This window comes from Hyperolius riggenbachi, chromosome 3 (assembly GCF_040937935.1).
Source record: "Hyperolius riggenbachi isolate aHypRig1 chromosome 3, aHypRig1.pri, whole genome shotgun sequence".
Taxonomy (NCBI): domain Eukaryota; kingdom Metazoa; phylum Chordata; class Amphibia; order Anura; family Hyperoliidae; genus Hyperolius; species Hyperolius riggenbachi.
Window position 1 is genome coordinate 222,691,219 of NC_090648.1, and position 22,907 is coordinate 222,714,125.

The 22,907-nt window shown below is 43.9% G+C and overlaps 1 protein-coding gene across 1 annotated transcript in view; it reads left to right on the plus strand.

The window, feature by feature from the left end:
- The first annotated feature begins 813 nt into the window (after nt 1-813).
- Nucleotides 814-22,907, plus strand: part of SLC28A1 (solute carrier family 28 member 1) — a 68,919-nt gene continuing 46,825 nt past the window's right edge. The window contains exons 1-7 of the mRNA XM_068272600.1: nt 814-862; nt 1,772-1,834; nt 12,157-12,219; nt 12,346-12,408; nt 12,638-12,702; nt 17,202-17,293; nt 22,143-22,332. Of these exons, the coding sequence (XP_068128701.1) occupies nt 818-862; nt 1,772-1,834; nt 12,157-12,219; nt 12,346-12,408; nt 12,638-12,702; nt 17,202-17,293; nt 22,143-22,332 (581 nt within the window). The 5' untranslated portion in view covers nt 814-817. The remainder of the gene's footprint in view (nt 863-1,771; nt 1,835-12,156; nt 12,220-12,345; nt 12,409-12,637; nt 12,703-17,201; nt 17,294-22,142; nt 22,333-22,907) is intronic.

Genomic DNA, 22,907 nt, shown 5'->3' on the forward strand with positions numbered 1-22,907 from the left:
CCAGTCCCCCGCTGGCAGCTTGCCGACCTCGGAGGTCGGTGGGCCGTATTGCGTACATTTTTACGCATTCCCGTTAGTGCAGGAACATTAACACATACATTTTTATGCTTTACTTGTTCAATGTGTAACGCGTAAAAATGAACCGGTAACGCGTAAAAATGTATGTGTTAATGTTCCTGCACTTTACTGTGTAAAAATGTACGTAATGCGGCCCACCAACCTCCGAGGTCGGCATGCTGCCAGCGGGGGACTGGAGCAGCAGTGAGTGACTACGAGGGCACAGGGTGGCTGCATGGGGCTGGTAGAAGCCCCAGGTAAGTGAAACTCATTTTTTTATTTCGCTTGGACCTTCCCTTTAAGGGCCTGTACAGACTGAAGATCGCAGTGCAATGCAATTGCATTTTTAACCAAATTTCTACTTGCAACTTTTGTGCACTTGCGATGCACCTCCGATTTTGCTGAGGCTATCTTTTCCTGGTTTCCTGATTGTTTACCTAAAAAACGCAATGAAAATCGCATACAATGCGTTTTTTTCAAATGCAGCACTTAAAAAGCGCAGCAGTCACACTGCGATTGCGTTTTTCTTAAAACACATCGCACCAGTGTGTACAGGTCATCATGATTTTCATAATGTTTGAAAAGACCTTGCGATTTAAAAAAACGCATGTGATTATAAAAACACAGAGCAAACACAGCAGTGTGTACAGTCCCTACCAATCATTTCTGATGAAGAAACATAATTTTCACTGGACACATGTACCACTAGTGATTACAGTGTTGTAATATCTTACCTGTTTTATCCTGAATAGATATCGAAATGGCAGAGAGATATGGATTTCAAAATGAAGGTTTTAATTCAGAGGTAAGATTTATAGATAAGCACGCTTCTTTCTGATAAACCAGGTCTTTTCATGGATGATAATAATAATTCTAAGATTTGTATAGAGCTTCTCTCCTGTTGGACTCAGTCATATAATCTAACTTGCTGACTGCTGTTTCAGGATATGTTTATCATAAAACCCCATAGTAATGGCAAGGAATCACTGTGAATTCCAAAAGTGCATTCTGGGCCACATGCTTGCTTGCACATTCCACTCAAACGACCTTTTCATTGTAAAGATACCATCAGTCTTAATAGTAAATTAGGCTCAGCGAATGAACTGATGTGTTGTACCTTTGGGTTTGTTCCATTATAACAATCAATCCAAATGTAAATGTGCGCTCACTCACTCCTAGCACAATAACACAATATTAATATTAATAAATTGATGTCTCAGTCCATCAAATTACATGTCCATGGGTCGCAGCATCAATCACCAAGCATATAGTGTATAGTCCTATATCTCCAAATAATCCTGCACTCTCATGTATCACCTCCGTGCTCCGCAATATATCACTCAGAAAAGAAAAAAGAAAAGGAAAAACATAGCATAATACTGTTTCAATAAGTTTGTCTCCTATTCACATTTTGGATGGACACACAAGTTGCTTAGTGGCACTGGGGTGCTGGTGAATGGGAGACAACCTTATTGAATCAGTATTATGCTGTTTTTTCTTTCTTTTTTTCTTTTCTGAGTGATATATTACGGAGCATGGAGGTGATACATGAGAGCGCAGGATTTTTTTGGAGATATTGTTCCATTATAGTACCAAAGACTGGCTCATTAGTATCCATGTGCACATACATAATTAGTCAAATGTTTTCTTTGTAAGGTAAGAAATCAATTAACCACATTCTTCCTAAACAACACAGATTTATTTTTTGTTTAAGGAGCGAAATTATCAAACACCGTCAGGTATTTATGATGATGCCGAAACCAGCAGATCAGGACAGGTAAAGAAAATAATGTCATTGTAAACCAAAGATTGCATATGCTTAGCTATTAGGCCAAAGGTTCTTATGTTACCTGTGTAACCATCCAACAACAACTCTCCTAATCAATGTATATGTATTATTTGTTAAAATTGCAAGATAGGTAATCTACAATATTAGAAAATACTGTATAAGGTCTAATTCACTGCTTTTCACTAAGGAAATACCCTGCATATTACCGCAAGTTGCTGCTTCCTATTGGACACCCTAATGCTAGGTACACACAATACAATTTTCTGGCAGATTTACCTGCCAGATCCATTTTTTTCCAACATGTCCAATCTGAATTTCGATTGATTTTCCTATCGATTCCCATTCATTTCTATGGAAATTGATCGGAACATCGATCGAAATTTGGATCGGATATGTTGAAAAAAAAAATCATTCTGGCAGGTAAATCTGCCAGAAAATTGTAACGTGTGTACCTAGCATAAAGGACACCTGAACAGTATTGAGAGGGTTATAGAGGGAGACACATTTATTTCCTTTTAAAGGACACCCAAGGTGAAAATAAACTAATGAAATAAACAATTGTATCTATCTTCCTTCTCCTAAAAATGACTTTTTAAGATATTCCACAGTTTTATTTTATATTTAAATCTACTTTTTAAGTTGTTCCTGTTTTATTGTTTTTGCTCAATGACACATTCATTGAAGTATGCCAGAGCTAAAATCTATTAACTATTGAACCTTATTATGTCTTTCCTGCTCTCAGAAGCCATTTTCTGATAGGAAAGTGTTTTATAGTTATAATCTCTTATCAGTGAGGGTCACACTGTAGTCTGACTCAGTCCTGACTCAGACAGGAACTGCCACTTACATACCTGATTGTTGTTTAACCTAGAGAAAGAAAAAAAGGAACACAGAACAGTTATTTGTGTGCCAGACACTGTACATACACATGTCTATCTCATCATGTCATCTCGGGTAGCCTTTAAACAATGCACATTGCCTGGCTGTCCAGCTGATCCTCTGCCTCTAATACTTTTAGCTATAGACCCTGAACAAGCATGCAGATCAGATGTTCCTGACTGAAGTCTGACTAGATTATCCCCATGCTTGTTTCAGGTGTGATCCAGATACTACTGCCGCTAAAGCGTTTGGGAGGACTGCCCAGGCAACTGGTTTTGGTCAAAAGGAAATAAATATGGCAGCCTCCATATTCCCCTCAGTTCAGGTGTCCTTTAAATGATCAGGGAATGTTTTCTGCATTAGAACAAACGTCCCCTTTGATCACTGAGGTTAGCCAATCATGGTGATCCTGGAAGTGTAACGTGGCTGGAGGCCACATTGATTGGTCTCCGATGATGCCAAGGCAGCAACCTGGATTGTGACCTTGGAGATTACTGCCTGTCAGTGGCATAGCTATGGAGCTTGGGGCCCCGGTGCGAGTTTTACATTGGGCCCCCCAAGCACTCTATACGTAACACTTGATACGACACAACAAAACCTGCTAAAGTCATCTACAGTATTAGAGGTACAAGAATGGAATAGTGAGCAGTTTGTTAATGATTACTACAATTCAAAGCATCTATAGAAGTGATTATTACCACCACAGGACCAATAAACAGCATATACTCTGGTTTAGGAAGGGCTCCATGGGGCCCCTCTGGCCCAAGGGCCCCGATGCGGTCGCTACCTCTGCAACCTCTATTGCTATGCCCCTGCTGCCTGTATGTATGCATACAGAAATGAAAAGTGCAGCCAGTAAATTATTGCTCCTGTAGCAAGGGCTATGTGCTGTTGGAAAATGTATTTACACTGTGTTATAATTTAAGTAGGCCTCAGTTATTTGGACTGAGTTAGTCAAAAAGGCTTGAAGAGCAGACCTGCCCTTTAAGGGGATTTTCTCTGAAGAGAGAAAATCTGCAGTTCTGTCAGCAGAACTAGAACATACCAAGAAGCAGTTCTGAACAAGGCCGCAGGTCTCCCTGACCTGGGCCTGGAACAATAAACATCAGTCATGTTTTGTAAATATTCACATTCCTGCATGTATGTCAAATGTCTCATTGATTATTAATCGAGTAGGTGTGTATGTTGACACCACAAGTGGGTCCACCAATAGACTTATCGAGGGGGTGGCGAAGATGATGTCATATTTAACTCTTTCCTAGTCGGTATTAAATCTGGAGCAAGCGATGGAGAGGGCACTTCTGCTTCTTCCTTCTGCACTAGCTCGCAATACTGACTGGAACCCAATTATTTCTCTAAGCATGTTCTTCCTTTATGTAAGCTGATATAATGTATGCTATGTACATAGGTAGTTTAGTGTAACGTAGGTAGGAAGAAGGTACCTGATAGACTCCGGCAGGGAGTCTAATCAAGAGCTTGTAATGCAACATGAAGATTTGCGTAGCTAGGATATGATGACTGTATCTATCTGTCTTTCTGTGACTTGAATAAATAACGGAAACATTGGAGAAGCCTGAGAAAGTCTATTTCCTGTTTGCTGTGTGGAGAGTCAAGTGATCTCACAGTCTGTGAGACGATGGTGTCGAAGCAAGGTGATAAGAACAGGTTATAACAATTGGTGCCTGAAATCCTTCCCTGCCTAGCAAGACAGGCAGACGGGCCGGGGGCCGAAGAAGTTTTCAAGATATTCCACAGCAAAACAAGCGGAATAGACGGACGCAGACGGTAAAGCTTATCAAGCTGATACTGATAAGTGGGAGTGTGCGGGAGCCAAGCACACGGCGGCAATTCGAGAATCAGCGGCGAAACTCTTGGACGTTAGACTGTGACTGCATTGTGCACTGTAGCCACTAGCCGAAATATGGGTCAGACGGGACACTCCGAGGCCAGCTTGCAACTCGCTGTGGGAGATGTAGATCCACTGAGCCAGTCCAGTGTGGGGACGGTGTTTAAACGCTCAGAAGGTTCCGGAGTCCATGGAAGTTTCGCAGGTGTAGTTGCGGGAATGCTGATGAAGTGCCAAGAATCTGCTGCTCAGGCAAGTTTGTTTACGTTGTTGTATGGCGTTATCTGTATTTGGTGTTATAACAAGGAGAGGTTAATGTGTTAATGTGTACATTCTGTGTTAATTGCAGCATGGTGGCTGCGGGCTTCTCTTCTCTCTCGCGCGTGGTGGGAGGGGGGAGGCTGCTTTCAGAGTTTAGGTGCTTGTTTTTTTTTTCTTCGGATTCAAGCATGTATATTTACGTAGTGGTTATCTCTGCATTTGTCTCAGGCATGTTTTTGCTGGAAAGAAGTCGATTGGGGTTTTTTTTTTTTTCTCTCTTCTCTTCTCTCCCCGTCTCTACAGAGGCTGGGAAAAAAAGGGGGGGTCCCCCGCAGCAGGAGATAAGCCAGCGGTGCTTCTGTTAGTACTGGATGGGAGGGAGAGGTGATAGAGAGGAGTGTAGTGAGAGGTGCAAGCTTATCTAGTTCCAGTCAGCGCCGCTAAAAGTTATATAGGTTTAATGTTGTAGTCATGTCAGACTGATAAATGTGCGTCTCAGAAGTACTAGCTGTTAATATGGTTTAGAGATATGCTGCACGCTTGAATAGTTCTGTGTTATGCTGCAGATGATTTGCGAGGGGAGAGAGGTCTACGTCCCTGGGTGATGCTACGATGTAAAATATTTAGCATTGCAGCTGTGACGCGGTTTGTCTCACTTTTGGCAAGCATCCCAGAGAGTATAGGTAGCGGAAGGCTGACTCTCGGTAAAATGTATAGATGCTGTGTGTAACTATGCATAACAAATGTATGTTCTGTGTGAGTTTTGGTTTCTCTCCTAGGTCTATAGGAACGAGAGGCTGCTATGGGAGCAGCCATCTTGGCTGGCAGTCCAGGACTCAAAATGGCGGCAGGGGAGAGAGCCCGGCCCCGTGAGTCATGGCCCCCACACGTCATGGCAGGGGGGAGGAGGGGCTGGGGGATCCACGTCACGTCAGGCTGTGCTCGCGGCTCCGGGCAGAGCAGCTGAAAGGGAGGGGGGTAGAAATACAGAGACATTCTCCTGTGTGTCTCGGTTCTCAAAGTATTTCCCCAGAGCTTTTCCCTGGGTCCATGGAAAGGAATGCCAGAATAGGAAGTGTTTCCCAGCTAGGTGCAGGGACACACGCAGCAGTACAGATCAGAAATGGGTCTGTACTGTGTTGCTTATGGGATTATTCCTGTAAGTGGGGCACCTTAATGGGTGGTGCAGCATGAGTTCCCAATAGAAGGAAAGGGGGACAGCGCATCAGGGGGGGTGCCGGAGTTGGAAGAAAAGGGAGTTGACCAATCCGGGTTTCCGGTTTTTGTCGTGGACAAGGCCAGAGCTGGACTGAGAGGTCTATGCTGGGCTGGGGCTGGTTTTTTTTGTGCGTTTTTTTTTTTCGTCCACTGATTGGTCAAATATGTTTTTTCCAGCTCTTATCAATTGTAGCACAAAGAACAAGGACTGACAGCAGTTCAAGGGGCAATTATACAGATGATAGAATTGCCGTTTACAGTGTGACAGTGTATCAGTACGGTGTTTGCCATGTGACTACCTACCAAGTGGGCATTCAGGGATCTGCATACAGGCATGTGACGCTGGTATGCTTAGCCCTGCACCCTGTGTAGTTTAAGTGCAAAGTGCTCCTTCCGACAGGGAGGCAGCAATTTTTTTGGTAGTTTAGGTGGTGGCACGGCAAACATTGATCAGAGGGTACAACACACAGAACTTCTAGCAGAGCTGGTATCGCAATGAAGTTCTAGATAAGTAAATGCGAAAATGAGTAAGTGCATTGCAGGCTCACCTGCAAAGCAGCAACAGGTGTGGCATCCGCAATCTGTGCATGCGACGGCCGCGCATGGACAGATAGGGGGGGATGTGGAGTGAGCTGCAATGGGGTGAGAGCTTCCAAAGGGGAAGCGAGCTTCCAAAGGTGAAGTCCGCGGGAGCATATGTTAAACAGGTAAGTACTGAGGATAGTACTGAGGTAGGGGGGTGAAGTTTAACTCCAATCTACCAATAAGAGTAAACAGAGTTCATGAGAACCATAAAGCAACGAGATCAATTACGATATATATTGATCAATTTAAAGTGTAAAGAGTACAAGCCGCAGGGCGAATCCCAAATCATTAATAAGAATTGATTTTTTGTATTTCGATTTCAGGTGTTTGGCAATATGGATTTGAGACAGATGCCGTGCTGGCAGCAAAGCTGGAGATGTCAGTCGGATACGCGAAAGGTTCCAGATGCCAATCTAAGCTTGGAGAACAGCGAGATTCCTGAGATTGGAAAGAGACTAAAACACGAGATTCCTGAGATTGGAAAGAGACTAAAACACGAGATTCCTGAAATGGGAAAGAGACTAAAAACCGAGGTTCCTGAGATCGGAAAACGTCTAAAAAAACTGTCTGAGCAAAGCATAGTGCAAATTGCTAATGTTTTTCTTTCCCAAGGTGGTGCTTTTATAATGAGGAGTACCGTGCTGATGGTGATCCTAGGTTGCCATTTCGTCCTAGGAGAACGAAGAGAGGACATTCTCATGTATAATAAGGGGTTAATGAGAATGCAAGGCCCAAGCATGTTAATGTTTGGTGACAAAGGTACTAATCCTTTCACACCTCCCTCCGCTTGGCACAGACGGACCATGCAGGGACGGAGGAAAAGAGCACTTGTGCCAGGAGAAAGCAAATTTCATGGCACAAGGTGGGTGAAAGGTCTGAAGGGTCAAGTGTGCGGGCAGTGGGAATTTAATGGCAGTGTAAATCTGCTATTGAATGCCACACTCCCAGAATCGATGCACCGATCCAAAGGGTTGTTAAAAGGTACATTGCAGTACAATGGGTACATGCAAAAGGTGGAGTGTGTGATTCAGGGGTACCTTGTCTTGGTTATGCAGAGTGAGATGGGTCCAGATTGGAGAGGAATGAGCAGGAGGCGTCAATTCTCGTACCAGAGAGACGCAGGGGACCACATCACACTCTGGAGCTACCAACAGAGAGTGCCTCTGAAACAACTATACACTCGTAAAGGCTGGAAAGCCAAGGGTGGGTGGTTCTCGAAACAAGAAGTAAAAATCGAGATCAAGCCACATTTCCAGGTGACAAAGAGGGTGGGGAGAGCGGTCCCGGGGGAGGGAAAGCCCACACAGGGAACCCCATACACAGGGAACCCCATTCACACCACACGGGTCACAACAGGGGACGATATTGCACAGTCCATATGCAGCAGCTTATCCTCATGATAGTTGGGTAAGTGATGAGGTACTCTTAATCGAAAGATTGCAGAGAGTACAGTCTTCCCGACCTCAGGTACATATTGTGCCTCAGGACGTAAGGGGGGGAAGAGGTCCAATCAGGACAGCTGGGGACATATTTTGTCAGTGAGAGATTGGACAAGGGGAGGTATATTAATTTTTCTGGAGAAGGATCTTTTGCATGGCAGCTTCGAGATGTTTGGGTGAACAAATGGAAACGGTGCAACATTCCTTTAGGCACCGCTACTTCCTTAGTTCCCACCTCAACCCGTGTCTTACACCAGGACCTGAGAGGTCAACCTTTTTTGGTGCTAGACAGGGAGGTGAAACAAGTAGAGTTGTCCTCATGCGGGCAATTCTTGCAGAAGTACCTGCGTTGGCCGGGGCAAGTCAAATTTAGGGAAGAAGCCTGCAGGCTCAATAACGCAGAATGCGAGGCTACCATTCAAAAGATCCACCCTGAAGCCCAACCGATAGTTCCGGTGGCTGAAGGAGAGGTTTGGTTTTTTAACATAAGGTCTAATGATACATTCAAGGTATATTCTCATAATTGTTCCGATAAGGGGGATTTTCCAAGGGGAACATATTGTGTGAGTGGAGATCCCATATGAATCCTGTCATCCAGGTTTGATGACGTTGTTTCTCAAATTGTTAAGAGAACTCTAAAGGTCAAAGTTTCACGGGTAGTTCCCGTCCTGAAAGAGAACACGACATGGGACAAAGGGGAACAGGGTTTGATCCAAGACGACCACATTTTGTTACAAAGGTTAAACAAACAGTACACTAAGTTAGAGGTAAGATTTCACCATGATACAGGTGATCTTAACGAGGTAGAACACAAAAATGAGCAGGTGAGTTCCAGTCTGCCCTGGTGGACAAAGGTTCCGGTGATGTTCCAGGGACACTCGGACGGGGCATCTGCAGTTCCAAAGTTCTTTCTACACCCACTGGTCGTCTGGATGGGCATGACAACTTTAGGCATCATTGTCCAGGTGAGGTTGCGGGTTAAAATTACGTAAAATAAATTAACCTGGTCCAGAGATTGGTGCCTCATAAACAATCTACTGAACCAATAGTTTAAATTAAGGGATATACAGGGTTACGGGTATAGGTTTAGTAGTACCTGTGATGGAGCTGATTGTATAAAGGCGCTCTTTTAGAAGGCACCTGGCCCTGCTCCATCGAGTAACAAACAAACGAGTTTCACTTTTCTGTGGTCATGCAAGTTTGTGAGTGATACGCAAGTGACGCAAATGCTGAGCATGTGGTATTGAGGGACTTAGAAGTAGGGCCTCCCCAGAGAGCCTGGTTACAGGAAGACCAAGAGGTCTTGCTCTCTCTCTTCCAGGGGTAACCGCCTAGAGCAGAGAAGTTGTGTGAGCACGAACATCGAAAAGTGAAACATACAAGAAAGAAACCAGGTACTGGGAGGTTCAGACGCTGGGATCTGCGGGTCAAGCCGTTTTAGGGGGGATTGTTATAATTTAAGTAGGCCTCAGTTATTTGGACTGAGTTAGTCAAAAAGGCTTGATGAGCAGACCTGCCCTTTAAGGGGATTTTCTCTGAAGAGAGAAAATCTGCAGTTCTGTCAGCAGAACTAGAACATACCAAGAAGCTGTTCTGAACAAGGCCGCAGGTCTCCCTGACCTGGGCCTGGAACAATAAACATCAGTCATGTTTTGTAAATATTCACATTCCTGCATGTATGTCAAATGTCTCATTGATTATTAATCGAGTAGGTGTGTATGATGACACCACAAGTGGGTCCACCAATAGACTTATCGAGGGGGTGGCGAAGATGATGTCATATTTAACTCTTTCCTAGTCGGTATTAAATCTGGAGCAAGCGATGGAGAGGGCACTTCTGCTTCTTCCTTCCTCACTAGCTCGCAATACTGACTGGAACCCAATTATTTCTCTAAGCATGTTCTTCCTTTATGTAAGCTGATATAATGTATGCTATGTACATAGGTAGTTTAGTGTAACGTAGGTAGGAAGAAGGTACCTGATAGACTCCGGCAGGGAGTCTAATCATGAGCTTGTAATGCAACATGAAGATTTGCGTAGCTAGGATATGATGACTGTATCTATCTGTCTTTCTGTGACTTGAATAAATAACGGAAACATTGGAGAAGCCTGAGAAAGTCTATTTCCTGTTTGCTGTGTGGAGAGTCAAGTGATCTCACAGTCTGTGAGACGATGGTGTCGAAGCAAGGTGATAAGAACAGTTTATAACACACTGCAGCAATGGTAAAGGATTAATGTTATGGAATCCTGAAATAAAGTGAAGTCAGCAAAACCATTAAAATATGAGTAATATGAGTTAAAACAAACTCTAAAGGCAATGAGAAAAATCAGTATATTAACTCTATATTTTGCACAACAACTCACATGTCCAATTTAACAATAGCTTTATTACTACTGGATATTAAGAAGTAAAGTTTGTGATGACAATACAAAATCCTATCTGAAGTGAGTGGTTATTAGTGATAAAGATTTAGAGTTGAACTCTGTCTGGACTACAATTTTTATTAGGCTTTGGGTAGAAGTGTAATAGCCTTTCCTAATCTGTGTTTGGTTTCTTAATGACTGCAGGTGCTTTCATGAAACAAATACAAAAGCACATGGCAATGTGGCACTTATTCCTCTAGCCAAAGTGCACACACCAGCTGTTCTCAAAGTGGGTGCGCCGTGAGCACTTCCCAGGGGTGCCGCAGCTCTGTCCCTGCCTGAAAAGCTTTTTTGACAAAGCATGTTTTTTTTTGTCAGCATACGCTGACACACACTGATTCCTTTGACTTGCAGATGGAGAGCAGAGACATCAGAGCAGTGCCACCCCTCTCTCACATGAATAGACAGCTCTGATTGGTCTGCTACTCACTAGTGGGCGGAAGTAGCTGAACAGAACAATCAGAGCCGCCCCACTCCTGAACTTTGAGCCGCGCTGCTCACTCCTGGCTGGGACTCTTATTCTCCTTTCATAGTGACAGCAGATTACGAAAGTTAACGCCACCGTGTGGCATGGTGTGGCAGGCAGGGGGTTAGTGGTGATCCCAGGAGCAGGACACATTTCTGCCAGGGGGGTTTCCCTCAAGTCCACATGGTTTCTTAGGGGGGATGTTTCCAGGGGGCTAGTTTTCTCACAGGCAGACACTCGATGTTTCCTGTGTGGGTTGCCTTCAGGCCACACTTTTTATCTGGGGGGGGGGCCAACACAATGGCCTGGTTTTTTTCACGGTGATCGAATATGCCAGTTATCGGTTTTGCAACAAGCCACAGCGATCATTGTTTTGATTGGTTTGTGGCTAGAAAAAGATTGAAATTACTGTATGATTAAGTAGTAAATTTTGGTCGATCGGATGCAGTGGGTGAGCGGCGGATGATCGATGGTCCATAGGGGGGCCTCAAACAAATATAAATATCGCCAAGGGTGCCCTCAAAACCACTGGTTTAATCTGTAGGTAATGTATAAAAGGTACAGATTATACCAGCAGGGTAAACAGAGCAGCAGAGGATTAATAGCGTCAGTTAGTAAGTGTATAGCGTAGAGAGGAACATCCACACATCAATGTGCACCCAACAGCGCTTCTCCCCAAACACACCACTGGATTTCAATACAAATATCTGGTGGCTGCAAAAAAGGAGAGCAAATTAAAAATATATGTACACAAATCGACCAAAATACATGCTAAGTTCTGTCCAACTGCTTTCCAATATCCAATCTGTGGCATTGGTCCCTACCCTAATGCTAATTATGTCAATGCCAGAGCTTCTTTGGGAATGGATTTTCTAATCTGTACAACTTCAGAAGACTAAAGCTCCTGTCACATGCATCCGATAGTCAGGCGTGCATACAGTAGCCCCCGACCGCTGCCCCAAAGTGATCCGCCCAGTGGATCAACTTGGCCGAGCTACGTCCAACTTTATTGTGCATTTTGCTCCCCCTCCCACCTTTCAGGACAAACCTTTGAGTTTCTTCCACTATAGCATCAAAGAGCCAGTCTTTAGTATACATGTGCAGATACATAATTAGTAAAATATTTCTCTATAAGCTGTGAAATTAATCAGCCACATTCTTCCTAAACAACACGTTTATTTTTTGTTTTAAGGAGCAAGATTATCAAACACCATCAGATATTTATGATGATGCTGAAACTAGCAGATCAAGACAGGTAAAGAAATTAATTGTAAACCAAAGACTGTATATGCTCAGATATGCAGCCAGTGTTATTTTATGTTACCTGTGTAACAACCAGCAACAACTCTCCTAATCAATGTATGTTTATTATTTGTTAAAGACACAAGATAATCAAGCACATTTTGGGATCTACGATGATGCTATAACCAACAAACCAACAAAGGTAAACCAATTAAATGTAGAGCTGAAAATGTGAAATTAGTAAGCTGAGGCTAAATTATCACCTGTGTTGTCCCTCTGAATCTGTTCCACTTTTTCAATAAGTTTTTATTGGTCAAATAATGTTTCTTTAGTGTACATGTCCAGGACTATATTTGTATGAAACATATATTGTGTATATAACATGACAGCCTTTTTCTACCTAATCAATGTATATTGGTTATATTTTAAAGAATAATGACTATAATACTGAAGGATTCGACACCTCAAGAATGGCAAACAATGGAAATTTTTTAAGGTGAATAACAATTTGTATGGATAATAGCAGTGCTATACATATACTATTTATGTGTACGTAATTAATGCAGGCAACAAACCCAACTTAAGTCGTTCTTAACAATTATCAATGTGATTTTTAATTTCAAAGGGAAATTTACAAAGTGGAACTTGGTTGCCATAGACAGCATATGGCCAAGCATTATGGTAAGGATACGTGTGGCTTATAAGCTGTAGCCAAATGACTACTGAACATATTATTACTAAGCAAGTAGAAAAGTAAAAATAAAGACAATAATAATAGAATCAATCATCATATACATACACAGAGTAAATAAAACAGATTAAGATGTCAATCTGAAAACAAGTAAGGCCATCATCGAGCAGTTGCTTCAGTTATGCATTTCACAGTATGATGAAAATAATCAATCACCCTAAATGGATGTATGCTTCAGAATAGCACCATAATATCTAGTAACTATTCAATCCATACTGTCCCTCTATTACATAGAAGGAAAAATAAACATGAGAAAAGCAAGAAACAAAAGAGAGAAATAAAGAAGAGAATGTGAGGATATTGGAAAAAAAAGTCCAGAGTTAAAGTGGACCTTTACAGCACCGGCTACAAAACACCAAGTGAAAGAACTAATAAAATATCGTTCCTTGAAAGGTTTGACACCCCAACACCTTCAGAACAGCCTCAATCTAGGTGGAGTGACAGATCACAACTTAGGCCTTAAATCCATGGTCCTTAAATATAACCACGATGTCTCAGCCGCTTTTGACGCCATAGCTCCCTTAAAGATTAAATGTTCCGCACCATTACATCACGCTCGCTGGTTTGACAACTCTATAAAGGAACTAATGAAACAGGGACGCAGACTGGAACGAAGGTGGCGCAAACATCAGTCTCCTGATGACAAACTTTCCCTAATTGCTCACCTGAAAAATTATCAAACGATGATTAACAAAAAGAAGTCCTTATTCCTGTCTCACGAAATTGCAAATGCAGCCAACAGACCTGCCCAACTCTTCCGCACGGTTGACAGTCTCTACAATCCATCTTGCAGGAAATCCAGCATCAGACCTTCACAGGAACTGTGCGAGAAATTTGCCCACTTCTTCTCAGACAAAGTCTCCTCCATACGATCTGCCATTCAATTCACAGCCCCAGAAACCCATGCAGAGCCATATAACAGGTGCAAAAATAGCCTACCACCATGGTCTGATTTTAAGGTAATCACTGAAAAAGACATCTTGGATATCCTCTCAAACATTCGCCAGACTACCTGCGATCTGGACCCTGGCCCCACTAAGTTCATGTTGAAATGCCCTGAACTATTTACACCGGCATTCCACAAAATAGTCAACGGCTCCTTACAAGAAGGGTGGTTTCCCTCTACTCTGAAAGAAGCAATCGTCAGGCCTCTACTCAAGAAACCATCCTTAGACCCAGATGCTCTAAACAGCTACAGACCTGTCTCAAACCTCCCCTTTCTGGGAAAAGTTATTGAAAAGGCTGTCTACCTCCAACTTGAAGCCAGGCTCTCCAGAAACAACATCCTTGACCCTCTTCAATCTGGTTTCAGGAAATATCACAGCTGTGAAACAGCCCTCACCCAGATTTGCAATGATCTGCTCATTGCAAGAGACAAGGGTCAATGTTCCATCCTGATTTTGCTCGACCTCTCAGCGGCTTTTGACACAGTCGATCATGAAATCTTACTCAACAGGCTACAAGAGTACTGTGGCATAGATGGCATTGTTCTCCGGTGGTTCAACTCCTTCCTGGCTGGCAGAACACAAAGGGTAGCCTTAGGGCCCTTCCTCTCCAACCCTGTACCACTAAAATACGGTGTACCTCAGGGCGCAATATTATCCCCTTTACTGTTCACCATATACATGCTGCCACTTGGAGAAATCATACAAAAACATGGCCTGACATATCATTGCTATGCTGATGACACCCAGCTATATTTGTCATTCAAACCTGATGTCACAGACCCTACTCCACAAATAAACGCATGCTTAGCTGAGCTTCAGGAGTGGATGAATAATAATTGGCTAAAACTTAATGCTGACAAAACTGAGGTTCTTGTTATCAAGGGCCAGGGCTCAACAGCAAAGCAGCTCCAGTCTCAACCAACACCGCTAAGGATAGGGAGCTCAGACCTGAACAACTCAGACTGTGTGCGCAGCCTGGGAGTACTGATTGATGGGAAATTAAGCTTCAGGAATCAAATCTCAGCTGTTGTGAAACATTCCTTCTTTCACCTAAGGAATATTGCAAGGATTAAACACCTAATTCCTTCAGAGGATCTTCCAACCCTAGTTCATGCCTTCGTCACATCAAGGTTAGACTACTGCAACGTCCTCTACACAGGCCTGCATAAGAAAGACTTACGCCGCCTGCAATTAGTACAGAATGCCGCCGCAAGGCTGTTAACGAGCCAACCCCGCCATTGCCACATAACACCAACCCTGAGCTCACTCCACTGGCTACCGATAAAATGGAGAATTCTGTTTAAGATTGGCTTACTGACATTCAAATCCTTGCACAATCTGGGCCCTGGATACCTGAAGGACTTGTTGCAACTACATCACACCCCCCACAATCTTAGATCAAAAGGACGTAACACCTTGGTCACCCCCAGAGTCCACCTCAAAACCTTTGGAGACAGAGCCTTTTGTCATGCTGCCCCTACACTTTGGAACTCCCTGCCACACCCAATCAGGACAGCCCCATCCCTGGAAGCATTTAAGTCTAAACTGAAAACCTACCTTTTCAGTCTGGCATTCATGAACATCTGACTATCTCCTCTGTAACACAACCCAGCCTGAAACCCTGTATTAATCTGAGACACAGCTATGCGCTTTGAGTCCTATGGGAGAAAAGCGCTTTACAAATGTTATTGTATTGTATTGTATTGTATTGGTCTCAGAACGTCCTCTCTGCTCTAAAAGATACGCAAGAGCATAATAACCTTTAAAGAAAAACATTTCTTTGTTACAGCTGATACAAATCCTACAATAAATCTGCCGTGTTTCTTCTTACTGATTTTACGGAAGCAGACATATTTTTTACATCCCGTGCTTTCAAATTAGCTCATCTGCCTTATCTGCTATGGTAGTCAGCTGACACAGGGGATAGATCAAATTACAATTTTGATTAGTTACATATGAGGGGGAATTAGACAGGCTAAACTCTCTAATTACATACAGGGTGCATTTCTCTGTTTTCCTTCTGTCCACTTTAAACTCAGCCCAAGAGGCCCACATGTGTAGTGCTGGTGGGATTAGGTTGTGATGGGACTATTAAGAGAAAAAACATTTAAAACTTGAAAGGCTATTATAAGAAAGATTTGAGTTACTTAATAAAATAATATATTTTTATGAAATTATCATGACAGAAAATGTATTTTAATGGTGGTGGAAACAAAGACATATTCTGAATATAATAAGTAAAATTAGGAGTTTGTAACAACTTTATAGACAGATCAGAGAAAATAAATCTTTTGTGATTTGGAGACGCTGAGAAACTTAAAAGACATAACGTTACTCAAAGCAAATATGATGTTCAAAATATCAATCCAATTAAATATAAAACAGAAAAAATATTAGAAGAATTTACGTTAAAGCGGACCCAAACCAAACATTTTTTTAGTCAAAATATTTAGTTGCACCACTCTGACACATACACAGATAAATAAACTCTCCTTCAAGCCTATAAGCATTTCAATGCATGCTTTTCACGCTTCTCTTTTCATAACTAGAGTTATACAGGTGGCAGCCATTACTTCTGAGCTTAGTAGGAGGTTTTAGATAATGGGTGTGTTTGTCATCAGCTACCCTCCCTCACAGGGGCGTCGTCTATGTGAAATCTCACACAAGCTGAGATCACCTCCCCTGTGACATCATTAGTAGCAGCCTGGGTTTTGTTTTTGTTTTTTATCTCCTCTTCCAGTCTGCCGGATTCTGTCCCGGCAATATGAAAGGAAGGGAGAGGTTCCTCCAATAAATGTAAAATATTTTATATTAGTCATTATGCAGCTGAAAAAAGGCTGATATTTATTATTATAATTTAGAAAATAGATTTTATTTCTGAAATCTTGTATTTTTTAATTTGGGTCCACTTTAAGAATTCATGCTAAAAACTGACTGAACATATAAAAAGTATTCTGAAAAATATAGAGCTAAGAGATATAGCTCATCTCATTTCCCTACAAAGAAACATAGCATAAAGCAAATGTATGTTCAATGCATATAATAGTTTAATTCCCTCAATCCTTTTCTGCGTATCAGTAAAGATATCTGCGTGTCATTGATATTTGCATGTTATTGGTAATAATATCTGCACACCATTGGAATTGGCCTGGTGTGCTTAGTTGGAGTTTATTTACAAGTCTGAGTCTTTTCCTTTTGGGGGATGTCTGATATTGCAGCATGAGATGGAGAGAGAATTTTTAAAAAAACTAACATTTTAATTCTAGTCTTTTTGGTTTTTTTTTTTTTTTTTTGTAGCAAAGTAACTGATTCATATGATGAAGCTGCAGAGTACGTCAAGAAACATTCTCGTATCATAAAATACATTGTGATTGCAGTCCTCTGTGCAGGTAACCAGTGACTTCTAAATCCTACATTTTTATATTCCTTCTATGACTGTCCATACATGGATAGCTACGTCTACATTTTGCTTGTAAATTTGTTATTTGCGTGTTTTTGCTCACCAGCCTTACAAAAACAACTTCCATGATGCATTAGATAAAGATGTGTCCCCAGATTACTGCTGGTGTTTTTATTTTTCAATACCTTTCTCTACTGTATAGAATCCACCTGTAAACGTTGTTAAGAAGCATTTTCTTATTTAATGCATGTTCATTTTCAGTTCGGAACAGGCTTACATTCTCCCACCTCATTTAAATGGATTTCTTCAACTCCCCCAATTTAAGCTACCTACACACTGTTTCCTGGAGGTATCTTTCCAGATTTCTGCTGGCTGGGCTCTTTCATGGGTATTTAAATTGCCTTGACTTCTGCATGCACCAGTTCTGCTCTCTGTGCTTGATGCTCTCCTGTATGGACTGCCTGATGTATTGTCACCTGACCCTGCTTGGCAGCAGTTACTTTGCTCAGGCCTTCACTGTATACCTGGACACTTGCGTACTAAAATGATTTCTGCAGGAACATATTTTCCTTCTGCTTCCTTCCCATGCATTTACCTAAAATGAATGTTTAACCAAGATGGAAAGTCATGTTATTAACCTCTTGAGGACCGCAGTGTTAAACCCCTCTAAAGACCAGGCCATTTTTCTCTAAATTGGCCACTGCAGCTTTAAGGCCTCGCTGCAGGGTCGCACAACTCAGCACACAAGCGATCCCCTCCCTCCTTTTCTCCCCACCAACAGAGCTTTCTGTTGGTGGGGTCTGATGATCGCTCCCCAAGTGTTTATTTTTTTTTACAAATATTTTTGTTATTTATTTTTAAATAAATGGAGTCATTTTTTTTATTTTTAGCTCCCTCCCTCTCCCGGTCAGCCTATTAGCGCAATTGGCTGTGATAGGCTTCAGCCTATCATGGCGGATCGCTTTTGTGACTCTGGAGGGGACAGAGGAGTGACACGGCTGTTCCCTGTACAGCGCTGCCTTAGATTGCAACGCTGTGCCTAGTAAATAGACGTCTAACAGTCTCATAGCAGTGATCTCTGCTGGGAGACTGAATGCGGAGCTCCGCCACCCAAGCAGGGATGCGCACATCAGCGCACGCGATCTCCTGCAAACAGGCCCACAGGAACTCACGCCAAACGGTCGCCGGCCCATTGCTGTATTTTGCAGTCGGCTAGTGGTTAAGCACTTTAGAGTTTGTTTGCCCTTAGAGTAGTATGGTCATATTTGCTTACTTATTCATTCTACAGTATAATACCTGCAGGCAATTTTATGCTGTCTTCCTTTCGTATTGCTTCCATATTCCTTTTTGGATATTGTAACAAACAAAGAAACCTTCTAAAAAGCAAGTGTTGGCTTGTTCTTTGGGCAAGGCTGGAGATGCACAAGCATTGAGCATGGGCAGCATTTGTTTCTTTTTGAGGAGCTTGGGTCTGAAACATCACTACAAAAAGCAGTGGGTACCACCAGCTAAGTGTTGTGTTGGCAACAACAGCAGTAGGTGACACGGGAAGATGTAACTCTTGAAAGTAATTTGAACTAGAGCTAAGGCTCATGAGGCCAGCTGGCACTAGTGATGAACTGCAACCAAAGATTTAGTCACCCTTGGTCAACTTCATTTGCAATCTCTGGTGTTACAGAGTGGTCTAGTAACTACTAGTAAGTAGCCTTTAGGGCATTTTAGCTATCACTGATGTGATAACTGTTGCTAGTGATGTAGCAGGTTACAAAAAGGGCTGGCATAAGCAGGTTGTTGCCAGAAGCTTTTTGCTAGCGAGAGCATGAATCAGTGGCGGACATACGGCCGTGCAGGCCGTGCCGCCGCACGAGGGCCCCTGAAGTTCCGTTTCTTCAGGGGCCCATTAAGTATTTTTTTTTATATATATATATATTTTTTATTTTTTTTTTCCCCCGGGGGGCCCCGACTCCTATCCTCCCTCCCTCCCTCACCTCGGGGGGCCCCCCTCCCAGTATGCACGGCGGGAGAGCGAGCGGCAAATAGAGGATGTCTCCGGGTCTCCAAGCATACGCTAGAGGCTCAGCCGCTTGGTCTCCAATATGTCAACAGAGTTGGAGACATATTGGAGACCAAGCGGCTGAGCCTCTAGCGTCTGCCTGGAGCCCTGAAGACTTCCTGTATTTGCCGCTCGCTCTCCCGCCGCACATATCGGGAGGGGGGCCCCCCCGAGGTGAGGAAGGAAGGGAGGGAGGGAGGATAGGAGTCGGGCCCCCCACCCGGATAGCTACTCAAAGGGCTACCTGCCTACCCACCCGGCTACCTAACCACCTACCCACCCGGCTACCTACCCACCCACCAGGCTTCCTACCTACCCACCCACCAGGCTTCCTACCTACCTACCCACCCGACTACCTAACCACCCACCAGGCTTCCTACCTACCTACCCACCCGGCTACCTACCCACCCACCAGGCTTCCTACCTACCCACCCGGCTACCTACCCACCCACCAGGCTTCCTACCTAACCACCCACCCGATTACCTAACCACCCACCCACCAGGCTACCTACCTACCCAGCTACCTAACCACCTACCCACCCGGCTACCTACCCACCCGGCTACCTACCTACCCACCCAGCTACCTAACCACCTACCCACCCGGCTACCTACCCACCCACCAGGCTTCCTACCTAACCACCCACCCGACTACCTAACCACCCACCCGGCTACCTACCCACCCGGCTACCTAACCACCTACCCACCCGGCTACCTACCCACCCACCAGGCTACCTACCCACCCGGCTACCTACCTACCTACCCACCCGGCTACCTAACCACCTACCCACCCGGCTACCTACCCACCTACCAGGCTTCCTACCTACCCACCCGGCTACCTACCGACCCACCAGGCTTCCTACCTACCTACCCACCCGGCTACCTACCTAACCACCCACCCGGCTACCTACCCACCCGACTACCTACCTACGTACCCACCCGGCTACCTACCTAACCACCCACCCGGCTACCTACCGGGCTAGTTACCAACCCACCCACCAGCCTACCTACCCACCCACCCGGCTACCCACCCACCAGGCTGCCTACCTACCTACCCACCCACCAGGCTACCTACCTACCCACCCACCAGGCTACCTACCTACCTACCCACCCACCAGGCTACCTACCTACCTACCGGGCTAGTTACCAACCCACCCACCAGGCTACCTACCCACCAGGCTACCTACCCACCCACCCACCAGGCTACCAACCCACCCACCCACTCACCCACCCACCAGGCTACCTATCCACCCAACCACCCATTGGAGCTGCGTGCCGGATGGAGGCTGGGACAGGAGGTCTGCTGCTGCAGGTGAGTAAATGTTTTTGTTTTTTTATTTATATTAGCAGGTGTATGTTCTGGGCAGGTCTGTCACATGATTGCATGTATTTTCTGCGCAAATCTGCCGACATGATTGCATGTATTTTCTGGGCATATCTGCCGACATGATTGCACGTATTTTCTGGGCATATCTGCCGACTTGATTGCACGTATTTACTGGGCATATCTGCCGACTTGATTGCACGTATTTTCTGGGCATATCTGCCAACTTGATTGCACGTATTTTCTGGGCATATCTGCCGACATGATTGCACGTATTTTCTGGGCACATCTGCCGACATGATTGCACGTATTTTCTGGGCATATCTGCCGACATGATTGCACGTATTTTCTGGGCATATCTGCCGACTTGATTGCACGTATTTACTGGGCATATCTGCCGACTTGATTGCACGTATTTTCTGGGCATATCTGCCGACTTGATTGCACGTATTTCTGGGCATATCTGCCGACTTGATTGCACATATTTTCTGGGCATATCTGCCGACATGATGTGTATTTTCTTGAGAAAACCTGCACAATTATGTGAATTTTCTGGGGAAAGGGTCACCAAAACTTGGGCCCACTGTCTTTGCGTTGCACTTTTCAAGGGAACCTGAGGTGAGAATAATCTTGAGGCTGCCATATTTCTCTCCTTTTAAGCAATACCAGTTGCCTGGCTGCCGTGCTGGTCCTCTGCCTCTTATTCTTTCAACCATAGACCCTGAACAAGCATGCAGCAGGTCAGGGGTTTCTGACAATATTGTCAGAACTGAGAAGATTAGCTGCATGCTTGTTGCTGGTGTAATTCAGTTTATTACTGCAGCCAAATAGATCAGCAGGGCCGCCAGGCAACTAGTATTGTTTAAAAGGAAATAAACCCTCACCCCGGGTTCGCTTTAAGTTACAGTTAGCTCCGCCCTCATCTGATCATTGCCACGCCCATTTTTTTGCCGCGCCGCAGGTTCTATCCACACCTATTTTTTGCCGCGGCGCAGGTTGTAGCCACGCCCATATTTTGCCGCCGCACGCTAAGCGCGCCGCAGGTCGTAGGGGGCCCACAATTACAATTTTGCACAGGGGCCCACTGCTGGCTGTGTCCGCCACTGTGCTGAGTTCCATACCATTAAGTACACCAACAGGAGCAGCAAGTGGTACTGGTGAGTTGTTATCTATACTGTATCTATACTTACAGTATTAAGTTGGTCGATAATTTCTGAAATTGTATGCATTTGCAATTAATAATAAAAAAGTACAGTATAATCTAGAATGAGATTAAAATATATTAAGCTATATTAACATGAATCTTCTATATGGGTTCCGATCTGAATCTTTCCCTTATGTGAATAATTATCCTGAAAATTCCTGTAATAATCTTTACTGCAGCATTCTTCATGCACTGCACAGCTGTGCAGGATTTAGTAGTTAGTTTACTACTTATTCCTTCTTTATTTCTTTGTTTTCCAGGTTATGCTGCTTATTTCATTGCAGCCTGCGTGTTGAATTTTAATCGTGCCCTGGCACTGTTGGTAATAACATGTGTGGTTCTTTTCTTTCTCGCATATGACCTTGTGGTAAGGTTGTTTGGCAAGAAAATAATGAATTTCCTTTCACCCCTCGGAAGATGTTTGAAAAAGCACAAAGTATGGATGAAGTGGTGAGTTATTACTAGGTTGTGGAGGGTCCAAGATAGAAGGCAGAGCGGCCATACCAATCCCATTAAATAAACATTGCTTTTATTTAAAAAGTTTAAAAGGCATACATTACATCCTCAGCAGACAATGGAGAGAGGTACAGGCAGGTTAGGGAGGTTTACAGCCGTTTCGCGCTATTAAGCATTGTGGCGCATCATCAGGACAACCTACACCAAAGAAAGTTACCCCTTAAATAGGCTCTTAGCACATTGAAGATGCAATAGAACAACTCCTCCAAAGATGGCTGCATTACTGACCCAATGTGTGAGCCGCACGCCAAGCGGCAAGGAGAGGGGAACTTCCTCCCCTTAGAATGCAGAACCGGAAGTCACGTTGACGTCATATCCGGGCGGCGTAATCCTCACTCGATCAGCATTATGCGTGGCATAGAAACGTCGCAATGACGCGACATGCGGAGAAGTACCCGTTTGGTACGCATAGAGAGGGGGGCGGGTCTACAAACGTTTACATATGGGCTGTCTATTCAGGCTAAAAAGTTAGTCAGTCCATAGGCTGAACGCGACTATCACTGACATCT